General features: G+C 40.2%; 1 protein-coding gene across 1 annotated transcript in view; it reads left to right on the top strand.

Annotated features, from left to right (window-relative positions):
* MCU (mitochondrial calcium uniporter) overlaps positions 1-2104 on the top strand; it is a 201912-nt gene extending 199808 nt beyond the window's left edge. The window contains exon 8 of the mRNA XM_070364438.1: positions 118-2104. Within this exon, the coding sequence (XP_070220539.1) occupies positions 118-195 (78 nt within the window). The 3' untranslated portion in view covers positions 196-2104. The remainder of the gene's footprint in view (positions 1-117) is intronic.
* The last annotated feature ends 10514 nt before the right edge of the window (positions 2105-12618 follow it).

The following is a 12618-nucleotide window of genomic DNA, read 5'->3' as shown; positions in this document are numbered from 1 at the left end:
CAGATGGTTTCTCTGACTCATAATGATGGAGGAAAGACAAGTTCCTTTTCTCAGGAGGCAGTAATATCATTGAAAGCTTGACTAGCCAGTTTTTCTCACCTTTTGTTTCTATTTTAGGCAGAAATGGACCTGAAGAGACTGAGAGACCCATTACAAGTACATCTGCCCCTCCGACAAATTGGTGAAAAAGATTGATCTGCAAAGAGTCTCTGAGTCCCGGCAGAAAGAACACCTGTTTATAACTATGGCCTTTTTAATTAAAGCATTGCAGGTGGAAGCTGGGAGCCATGTTGGGGTAGAGGGTTTTTACCTTTAATTAAAAAACAAAAACAAAAAGATCTTAGGGAAGAAAGGAGTGTTAAAATCTGAAGATCACGCTTTGTGGAATATAAGCTCAAAGGGCTTCGTGAAACACTGTCTTAATCAAGCATCTCAGTTTCTGGATGAAAATGATACTCTATATAGTTGGGAGATTAGATTCACAAAGAAAAATTGATGCTGGGGGTGTTTGTCTCTTGCATCTTCTTTGCAGGGTCAGCAAAACAGTAACACACCAGCACCCCACTAAGCTCTAATTTTCTTTTTTTAATTTAACTTTTCTTAATTTTGACATAGGAGTAAATAAATCCACCAGAAAAGCAAAACCTCAAGATACGTGGGTGGCAAACAGAGTCTGAGCCCATGTCATTAGCTTTTATTTTAGACTGGACCCAGTCTCTGCAAAGTTACCAGGACTCTCTCCCATTTGTGCACATTTCTGACCACCCACACCTGTTGGTATGCTAGTTTTATCCATATGATAATTGGAACCAACTTATGACTGTTTGATAATTGACTCTTTGGATTATGCCTTCATACCTTCTTAAATGTCTATATATTTCAGTGCTCTGAATCACTATCTAGAAATCATTGGCAACACTGCATGAGGTTTCTTTTGTTTTGTTTTTTACTAAGTAATCTTTAAGAGGAAGACAAATTTCCCTCCTTTATTTAACTATCCCATTGATATTCCTCTCTCCCTCCACAGCTCAAGCCAGAGGGGGAATGTTTAGCTGTATTACTGAATCAGGAAGATGTAAGGTTTACAAATTGGCTAAAAATCATGGCTCTGTAGCCATTTCAGAACCCGAATAGTTTCATTGCTGTTAATCTGCTTGTATGACAGCATTCCAGGCCACCCAGATGGCCTTGCCTTGTCTGGAGGCTTTGTTAGTCTCAAAGGATACACACTTCCATGCTGCTTGTGAACCCTCCCACCTCCACCACTTAAGCAGTTGTAAATCAAGTGAGTGGATCTCAAAGGGTGCAATTTATCTTTATATAGGAATACATTTCTATGGTTTCTTTCAACCTACCCTCTTCACCCTATTTTTTCTTATCTTAAATTGAGAGAAAGAGGAAATAATCTTATACTCTATCAAAATATTTTCTATCGTATTTCCAGATGACATCTGCACTTGGAGAGTCAAAGGAATCTGTGTCTGATCTGTTTTTATTAATAACGACTTGTGGGGGCAGGATGAAAGGATGATGGGGCTTGCCACACAGCTAGCTGATTCACTTTGTTCTTTCACATGATCCATCCCTCCTCCTTGTGGCAAGGGTTTTCTTTCTCTTTTTCTTCCTTCTTTGGGATCATTGTGTATGAAGAGAAACACTTTAAGTGACAAACCCAGACTCCAGGTGCCTTGCAGAGGTTGAAGGCCGGCCAGGATTGCTGCTGCTGCTCCTGCCACCACCCCTCCCTTCCACTGGCATGACGGAATGAAAGGATGCATGTCTCCACTTCCCGTCCCTCCTCCCACTTCCTTCCTCATCCGCCCCCAAGTTGTTCAACCCCCTTCCCTCATTTATTTCTGTTAAGCTCTGTGAATTATTTTTAAACCATTTATCCTGTTTGTACTGCAGGGGTTTTAAGAAGAAACAGCACAGTGCAATGAGCAAATCCTTTCAGGTTGTGTGGGAGGCTAGGGAGGGGAGAACGTGAAGAAAAGTCCTTTAAACAAATAGCAAAATATTGAACATGTGTAAAATCCTGTATCATTTATGAAATATGTATAAAACGCAATGTACCTCTGGAACAATAAATACTTATTCAATTTTTTGAACTATAGCATCTCATTCTTTAAAGCAAAGCAACCAAAATCAAAAGTAAAAACAAGCTTGTTTTCTTCTGATTCAGAGTAGGAAGGATCTTTATAAAAATACAATTTGGAAACTGTTTTGTACCCAGAGCCTGTATTTTTAAAAGGCATTTCACGAAGTCTTCCTAAACTTAAGATGGTTGATATTTTCCTAGTTTTTCAGAGCCACCAGAAGTTCAGTTATCAACAACCCAGAGAGCACCCTGAGACTAATATCCTTATCTCCTGATTAACAGGAGCTATCTCCATTGTATCCGAACACCAGTGTGGTCTCCTGGACTCCAGAAACTTGTTCAAGAAGGAACTAAGATCAAATTCTCATTATTTTAAGAGTGTGTATCAAATTTATAATGTTTACCCAATGGGAAGATACCACATGCTGCCTAGTCCATTGAAGGCCTATCGAAAAGCATGTGTTAAATCTCTGCATTAAGTGCAGTGTGAGATACACTAAGAGCCTCCACAGCCACGGTCCTGCCTCCAGTCAGCTCACAGCCACCGACACAGACATTCCTAAGATACATAAGGCTTAAGAAGATAATATTGAAAATGTTAAGCTGTTGTTTGCATTTAACAAATAACAACTACACTCAAGCCCCTATGGTCAACTAATCTAAGACAAAGTAGGCAAGAATATACAATGGAGAAAATATAGTCTCTTCAGTAAGTGGTGCTGGAAAAACTGGCCAGCTACATGAGAACACTCGCTAACACCACACACAAAAATAAACTTGAAATGGATTACAGACCTAAATGTAAGGACAGCTAGCATAAAACTCTTAGAGGAAAACAGCCTACTCTCTGACATAAATTGCAGCAATGTATCTTTTGATCCACCTCCTAGAGTAGTAAAAACAAATGGGATCTTACTAAACTTTTGTACAACAAAGGAAACCATTAACAAAACAAAAAGCCATTTGCAAACTAAGCAGTTGACAAGGGATTAATCTCCAAAATATATAAATGGATCATGCAGCTCAATATCTCAATATCAAAAAAACAAACAACCGTATCAAAAAATAGGCAAAAGATTTAAATAAACATTCTCCAAAGAAGATAGGCAATGACCAAAAAGATTAAAAGATGTTCAACATCACTAATGATTAGAGAAATGCAAATCAAAACTACAATGAGGAATCACCTCCCACCAGTCAGAATGGCCATCAAAAAACCTATAAACAGTAAGTGTTGGAGAGGGTGTGGAGAAAAGGAAATCCTCCTACACTGTTGGTAGAAATGTAAATTGATAAAACCATTATGGAGGACAGTATGGAGGTTCCTTTAAAAGCTAAATATGAACTACCATATGATCAAGCAAACCTATTCTTGGGCGTTTATCTGGAGAAAACTAATTCGAAAAGATACATGCACCCCAGTGTTCATTGCAGCACTGCTTAAAATAGCCAAGACACGGAAGCAATGTAAATGTCCATCAGTAGAGGAATAGATAAGATAATGGTTCATATATACAGTGGACTATTACTCAGCCATAAAAAGAATGAAATAATGCTATTTGCAGCAATATGGATGGACCTAGAGATTATCATATTAAATGAAGTAAGAAAAATCGTATGATATTACTTATATGTCAGATCTGATTTTTAAAATGATAAAAATGAACTTATTTATAAAACAGAAATAGACTCACAGATCTTGAAATCAAACTTATGTTTGCCAAAGGGGATATGTTGGGGGCGGTGATAAATTCAGAATTTAGGATTAACATTCAGTTCAGTTCAGTCGCTCAGTTGTGTTCAGCTCTTTACGACCCCATGAATCGCAGCACTCCAGGCCTCCCTGTCCATCACCAACTCCCGGAGTTCACTCAGACTCACGTCCATCGAGTCGGTGATGCCATCCAGCCATCTCATCCTCTGTCATCCCCTTCTCCTCCTGCCCCCAATCCTTCCCAGCATCAGAGTCTTTCCCAACGAGTCAGCTCTTCGCATGAGGTGGCCAAAGTACTGGAGTTTCAGCTTTAGCATCATTCCTTCCAAAGAACACCCAGGACTGATCTCCTTCAGAATGGACTGGTTGGATCTCCTTGCAGTCCAAGGGACTCTCAAGAGTCTTCTCCAGCACCACAGTTCACAAGCATCAACTCTTCAGCACTCAGCTTTCTTCACAGTCCAACTCTCACATCCATACATGACCACTGGAAAAACCATACCCTTGACTAGACCGACCTTTGTTGGAAAAGTAATGTCTCTGCTTTTCAATATGCTATCTAGGTTGGTCATAACTTTCCTTCCAAGGAGTAAGCGTCTTCTAATTTCATGGCTGCAGTCACCATCCGCAGTGATTTTGGAGCCCCCCAAAAATAAAGTCTGACACTGTTTCTACTGTTTACCCATCTATTTGCCATGAAGTGATGGGACCAGATACCATGATCTTAAGTTTTCTGAATGTTGAGCTTTAAGCCAACTTTTTCACTTTCCTCATTCACTTTCATCAAGAGGCTTGTTAGTTCCTCTTCACTTTCTGCCATAAGGGTGGTGTCATCTGCATATCTGAGGTTATTGATATTTCTCCCAGCAATCTTGATTCCAGTTTGTGCTTCTTCCAGCCCAGCGGATTAACATATATACACTATAATATATAAAACAGGTAACTATTAATAGTAAGGACCTATTGTATAGCACCGGAGAAGGCAATGGCACCCCACTCCAGTACTCTTGCCTGGAAAATCCCATGGATGGAGGAGCCTGGTAGGCTGCAGTCCATGGGGTCGCTAAGAGTCAGACACGACTGAGCGACTTCGCTTTCACTTTTCACTTTCATGCATTGGAGAAGGAAATGGCAACCCACTCCAGTGTTCTTGCCTGGAGAATCCCAGGGATGGGGGAGCCTGGTGGGCTGCCGTCTCTGGGGTCGCACAGAGTCAGACACGACTGAAGCGACTTAGCAGCAGCAACTGTATAGCACAATATTCTGTAATAACTTACATGAGAGAATCTGGAAAAGAATATATATATGTGTGTGACTAATTCACTTTGCTGTACACCTGAAACTGGCACCATTGTAAGTCAACTATACTCCAATAAAAATACATTTTTAAAAGACAAATAATTACATATTCCACAATATCCTGTTATGCTTTGTAGAATAACGGAGAACATTAAATTCATTCATGGGTGTAGGTAATGCAGTTTTGCAAAGGGATCATAAACTTAGAGCTGAAAAAAGTAATAAAATGATTCTCAGAATATGGTGCCTGGAACAGCAACTTACCTCTCCAGAAATGCAAGTTCTCTGCTTCCCGCTGAATCAGACAAGGAGTTAGACCAGCAATCTGTGTTTAAAAAGTGCTCATAGTGACTCTCATGCAAACCATTGACCTCATCAAACCATTGCTCTAAAGGGAAGGAGACTGAGACGTCAGGAGGGCAGCTGTGTCACAACTCTTCAGTGGATCCTGTGATCAGACAACCAGAACAAGTGAGGATTGGTGAGTGCGGTGACAGTGGTAAGTGGAAAGGGCAACGATCATGTCACATGTACTTACTATGGTATCCTGCTTGGGAAAGCGTAGTGGTAAGCACATAAAAAAAAAAAAAAATACAAATAAGTTGAATATTTAAAATCTATCTGGATTTCACAGAAAAGTGAAACTTCTTTGATTTCAGAAATCAAGTTCACCAAAATTATTAAGGATTGTAATTCATTTTTTTCACTACCAATAACCTTTAATTCATTGCTTTCCCAAATAAGTCCAAACTCCTTATTTTCCAAAATGCACTATGTGGTTATTTCCTTAGGATAAATACATAGGTTAACTTTAACATGTGCTACTGAATATAAAATGACCCACTTTATAAATTTTCATTTATGTATGTTTTATAAATGCATCATCCACTGAACAATTCACCCACCTTGAAGCCACCTTCAGCGGCTGCAGCGACTACATGCCCAGTCACTCAGTCATATCTGATTGTTTGCAACCCCGTGGACTATACCCCACATCTCTTGACTGCTTTTCAGTCATTTTGCAACATTCTCTGCCCACATTTTTATATTAGGTTTCTCCAAGGCCCCATGTTGGACCCCATTTTCCATGGATGGTCTCATCCATTCTCCCCAATCCCAGTTGCAGTTACCTTTATAGGCTGGTAGCTCTCAAATTGTTATTCTAGTTCAGATTTCTCCTGAAGAGCAGATGTGTTAATCCACCTCCTAAGTGACCTATTTTCAGCACTCCTGCCTGAGCATTAAATTGGTTCAGTGTCAACAGAGTATTTTTAACTTCTAATAGCACATACGTTGTCAGAAAAATAAGAAAATACAAAGACTTAACATTAAATGTGGGAGAAGGGAAGCTAAAACACACCACACGAAGTGGTCAGCCAAACCCAGGATGTGAGACATTCTATAGGACAAAGGACTGGGTTTCTTCAACATATAACATGGGGGGTTGGAGGGACCCTTATGAATTAAAAGAATTTAAGAGTCCCAACCACAAGCAACACGAGAAGACTCTACACATGGACATCACCAGATGGTCAACACCGAAATCAGATTGATTATATTCTTTGCAGCCAAAGATGGAGAAGCTCTATACAGTCAGCAAAAGCAAGACCGGGAGCTGACTGTGGCTCAAATCATGAACTCCTTATTGCCAAATTCAGACTTAAATTGAAGAAAGTAGGGAAAACCACTAGACCATTCAGGTATGACCTAAATCAGATCCCTTACGATTATACAGTGGAAGTGAGAAATAGATCTAAAGGGCTAGATCTGATAGAGTGCCTAATGAATTATGGATGGAGGTTCATGACATTGTACAGGAGACAGGGATCAAGATGATCCCTAAGAAAAAGAAATGCAAAAGAGCAAAATGGCTGTCTGAGGAGGCCTTACAAATAGCTGTGAAAAGAGAAGCGAAAAGCAAAGGAGAAAAGGAAAGATATACCCATTTGAATACAGAGTTCCAAAGAATAGCAAAGAGAAAAAAGCCTTCCTCAGTGATCAGTGCAAAGAAATAGAGGAAAACAATAGAATGGGAAAGACTAGAGATATCTTCAAGAAAATTAAAGATACCAAGGGAACATTTCATGCAAAGATGGGCTCAATAAAAGACAGAAATAGTATGGACCTAACAGAAACGGAAGATATTAAGAAGAGGTGGCAAGAATACACAGAACTGTACAAAAAAGATCTTCACAACCCAGATAATCACCATGGTGTGATCATGCACCTAGAGTCAGATATCCTGGAATGTGAAGTCAAGTGAGCCTTAGGAAGCATCACTACGAACAAAGCTAGTGGAGGTGATGGAATTCCATTCAAATCCTAAAAGATGATGCTGTGAAAGTGCTGCCCTCAATATGCCAGCAAATTTGGAAAACTCAGCAGTGGCCCAAGACTGGAAAAGGTCAGTTTTCATTCCAATCCCAAAGAAAGGCAATGCCAAAGAATGCTCAAACTACCGCACATTTGCACTCATCTCACACGCTAGTAAAGTACTGCTCAAAATTCTCCAAGCCAGGCTTCAACAATACATGAACATGAACTTCCAGATGTTCAAGCTGGTTTTAGAAAAGGCAGAGGAACCAGAGACCAAATTGGCAACATCTGCTAGATCATTGAAAAAGCAAGAGAGTTCCAAAAAAATATCTATTTCTGCTTTATTGACTATGCCAAAGCCTTTGACTGTGAGGATCACAATAAACTGTGGAAAATTCTGAAAGAGATGGAAGCTGAAACTCCAATACTTTGGCCACCTGATGCAAAGAACTGACTCACTGGAAAAGACCCTGATGCTGGGAAAGATTGAAGGTGGGAGGAGAAGGAGATGACATAGGATAAGATAGTTGGATGGCATCACCAACTCGATGGACATGAGTTTGAGTAAACTCCGGGAGTTGCTGACGGACAGGGAGGCCTGGAGTGCTGCAGTCCATGGGGTCGCAAAGAGTCGGACATGACTAGCGACTGAACTGAACTGAACCACAAGCAATGTATGGCTCTTGTTTGAATCCTGACTCAAATCAGTAATACAAAGAAATCTGTGTTTTTGAAACAACTGGGGAAATTGAACTATGGAATGAGCATTAGATGAATTACTGCTAGTTCCCATAGTTGTAATAATAATATGGTTATGGTTATGTAAAAGAGAAAGACCATTTGTTAGAAATGCATATTGCTGTATAAGTGCAATAAGACTGATGAAATGTTAACTATTATTGTAGCAGGGCAGTCATTGTTTTTTTCTACTTTGTATATATTTGAAATTTTTCATCATAAAAAATTAAACTGATAGGGCAAGTCAACCAAAAAGGACAAAATAGGAATAAGGAAAAAAAAAAAAAAAAACCCCTACCATCCAGGGAAGGCTTGTTTACAGAACCAAAGGGATATCTGGTAAAAGTCCTTGACTATGGCAATCAATCCTGGCAGCAAATCTGCGCTTATCTCATGCACACATCCTCTGTTTCTGTGCAGCCCATATGAAGTAGTCAGATGGGTTCTCAGGGGCAGGAAATTGCAGGATTTTGTTTTTCTGGTAAGACTATTGCCTCTTAGCAGCGCTACTCTGCAATAAAACAATTCCTCAGCCTGAGAGTCATCCATTGCTGCCATGAGATTGCAAGTTAATAAGCTAATGATCAAATTGCCTGTGTCCTGCTAGCATTAGGGATGAAGTAGCTAACTACAAGTTAAATCAATAGAAACCCCTTGCCAGACTGTAAACTCTGCTTGTGGGGACCACTTTTACCTTAATGACTGTCAAATACCTGTGACCAGCATGTTAGCTGACCCCTATTAGGCACTAATGTTTAATTGAACTGAAACCCCAGAGGAAAGAGACCACAGTAATTTGAATGCTACTTAGTAAAATAATGTGCTGAAAGATTATGGAGATAAGTTTAGGGACTACTACCTAAAGATAATAATATTCCTTTGCCAGGCATTAGAAATTCAGGTATTAGAAAAGGAACATTGATGAGGAAAAATAAAAATTTTAGAAGCCCAAAGCATCAGGTCAAGGTAAGATTAGGAGAGTGAAAATTTGGTTTCACTTGGCTCCTTGTTTAATGTAGTATTTAAAAAAACAAACAACAAACAAAAACCTTTTCTCTATGCTTCTTTGTATCCTTCCCCTTCATATTATCTTCAGTGATTACAAGTTCTCATTCTACACACTGTAGGATGTCAGGGGGCTGGCAAACTCCAAACCTGTAATCACTAAGGTTATATCTAGTGACATGTAATATACAGGACCCTACATTTTCCCTCTTTTGTCTAAAAATGAAACTCTAGTAAACTTTGTCACTTACTTTTAAGTGTCAGCAATTGGATGAGTAGTTCCTAATTTGAAACATCTGCTGCTAAGTCGCTTCAGTTGGGTCCGACTCTGTGCGACCCCATAGATGGCAGCCCACCAGGCTTCCCCATCCCTGGGATTCTCCAGGCAAGAACACTGGAGTGGGTTGCCATTTCCTTCTCCAATGCATGAAAGTGAAAAGTGAAAGTGAAGTTGCTCAGTCGTGTCCGACTCTTAGCGACCCCATGGACTGCAGCCCACCAGGCTCCTCCATCCATGGGATTTTCCAGGCAAGAGTCCTGGAGTGGGGTGCCATCGCCTTCTCCTAGTGAACTAAAATTGACGGGAATGGGCGAAATTATTCAGATGACCATTATATCTGCTGCTGCTGCTGCTGCTAAGTTGCTCCAGTTGTGCCCGACTCTTAGCGACCCCATGGACTGGAGCCCACCAGGCTCCTCCGTCCATGGGATTTTCCAGGCAAGAGCACTGGAGTGGGGTGCCTTCTCCGACCATTATATCTACTACTGGACAAAAATCCCTTGGAAGAGATGGAGTAGTTTTCATTGTCAACAGAGTCCAAAATGCAGTACTTTGATGCTGTCTCAAAAACCACAGAATGATCTCTGTTTCCAAAGCACCATTCAACATCACAGTAATTCAAGTCTATGCCCCAATCACTAATGCTGAAGAAGATGAAGTTCAATGGTTCTGTGAAGACCTACAAGATCTTGTAGAACTAAAAAAAAAAAAAAAAAAAAAGATGTCCTTTTCATCATAGGGGACTGGAATGCAAAAGTAGGAAGTCAAGAAATACCTGGAGTAACAGGGAAGTTTGGCCTTGAAGTACAAAATGAAGGAGGTCAAAGGCTAACAGAGTTTTGCCAAGAGAATGCACTGGTTATAGCAAACACCCTCTGCCAACAACACAAAAAACAACTCTACACATGGACATGACCAGATGGTCAATACAAAAATCAGACTGATTATATTCTTTGCAGCCAAAGATGGAGAAGCTCTATACAGTCAGCAAAAATAAGACCTGACTGTGGCTCAAATCATGAGCTCTGTATTGCCAAATTCAGACTTAAATAGAAGGAAGTAGGGAAAACCACTAGGCCATTCAGGTATGATCTAAATCAAATCCCTTATGATTATACAGTGGAAGTGAAAAATAGGTTCAGTGGATTAGATCTGGTAGACAAGACAGAGAGTCTGAAGAACTATGGATGGAGGTTCGTAACATACAGGAGGCACTGACCAAAACCATCCCCAAGAAAAAGAAAGGCAAAATGGTTGTCTGAGGAGGCCTTTCAGATAGCTGAGAAAAGAAGCAAAGCAAAAGGCAAAGGAGAAAAGGAAATATATACCCATCTGGATGCAGGGTGCAAAGAAAAGCAAGGAGAGATAAGAGCCTTCCTCAGTGATCTGTGCAAAGAAATAGAGGAAAATAATAGAATGGGAAGATGAGATCTCTTCAAGAAAATTAGAGATACTAAGGGAACATTTCATGCAAAGATGGGCTCAATAAAGGACAGAAACAGTATGGACCTAACAGAAACAGAAGATATTAAGAAGAGGTGGCAAGAATACACGGAAGAACTGCACAAAAAGATATTAATGACCTGGGTAACAATGATGATGTGGTCACTCACCTAGGCCAGACATCCTAGAGTATGAAGTGAAGTGGGCCTTAGGAAGCATTACTACCAATAAAGCTAGTGGAGGAGATGAATTTCCAACTGAGCTATTTCGAATCCTAAAAGAATGCTGTTAAAGTGCTACACTTAATATGCCAGAAATTTGGAAAACTCAGCAGTGGCCACAGGACTGGAAAAGGTCAGTTTTCATTCCAATCCCAAGAAGGGAAATGCCAAAGAATGTTCAAACTACTGCACAATTATGCTAATTTTACATGCTAGCATGATTATGCTCAAAATCCTTCAAGCTAGGCTTTAACAGTATGTGAACTGAGAGCTTCCACATATACAAGCTGGATTTAGAAAAGGGAGAGGAATCAGAGATTAAGCTGCCAATTATCTGCTGGATCATAGAAAAAGCAAGGGAATTCCAGAAAAACTTCTGCTTCATTTACTACACTAAAGCCTTTGACTGTGTGGATCACAACAAACGGTGGAAAATTCTTCAAGAGTTGGGAATACCAGACCACCTTATCTGCCTCCTGAGAAACCTGTGTGCAGATCAAGAAGCAACAGTTAGAATCGGACATGGAAAAACAGACTGGTTCCAAATTGGGAAAGGAGTATGTTAAGGCTGTATTTGTCACCCTGCTTATTTAACTTATATACAGAGTACATCATGAGAAACACTGGGCTGGAAGAGGGACAAACTGGAATCAAGATTGGTGGGAGAAATATCAATAACTTCAGATATGCAGATAACAACACCCTAATGGCAGAAAGCAAAGAAGAACTAAAGAGCCTCTTGATGAAAGTGAAAGAGAAGAGTGAGAAAGTTGGCTTAAAACTCAACATTCAGAAAACTAAGATCATGGCATCTAGTCCCATCACTTGATGGAAAATAGGGAAAAAGATGGAAGCTGTGACAGACTTTATTTTCTTGGGCTCCAAAATCACTGCAGACGGTGACTGCAACCATGAAATTAAAAGACGCTTGCTCCTTGGAAGAAAAGCTATGACAAACCTAGACAGCGTAATAAAAAGCAGAGATATCACTTTGCCAATAAAGGTCCATATATCAAAGCAATAACTTTTCCAGTATGCATGTATGGATATGAGAGTTGGATCATAAAGAAGGCTGAGCACCAAAGAAATGATGCTTTCAAACTGTGGTGCTGGAGAAGACTCTTGCGAGCCCCTTGAATAGCAAGGAGATCAAACCAAGCAATCCTAAAGGAAATCAACTCTGAATATTGATTGGAAGGATTGATGTTGAAGCTGAAGCTCCAACACTTTGGCCATCTGATGCAAAGAGCTGACTCATTGGAAAAGACCCTGATGCTGGGAAAGACTGAGGATAGGAGGAGAAGGAGGTGACAGAGGACAAGATGGTTGGATGGCATCATCAACTCAATGGACATGAGTTTGAGCAAGCTCCGGGAATTAGTGAAGGACAGGAAGCCTGGCATGCTGCAGTCCATGGGGTCACAAAGAGTCAGACAGGACTGAGCAACTGAACAACAACCCCTATCTTAGGGAGAATTAGTAAAATAAATAACAGTAAGCCAAT

The sequence above is a fragment of the Bos mutus genome, chromosome 28 (genome assembly GCF_027580195.1).
Source record: "Bos mutus isolate GX-2022 chromosome 28, NWIPB_WYAK_1.1, whole genome shotgun sequence".
In the NCBI taxonomy this organism is placed as follows: Eukaryota; Metazoa; Chordata; class Mammalia; order Artiodactyla; family Bovidae; genus Bos; species Bos mutus.
This window is presented reverse-complemented; position numbering and strand designations above follow the sequence as displayed.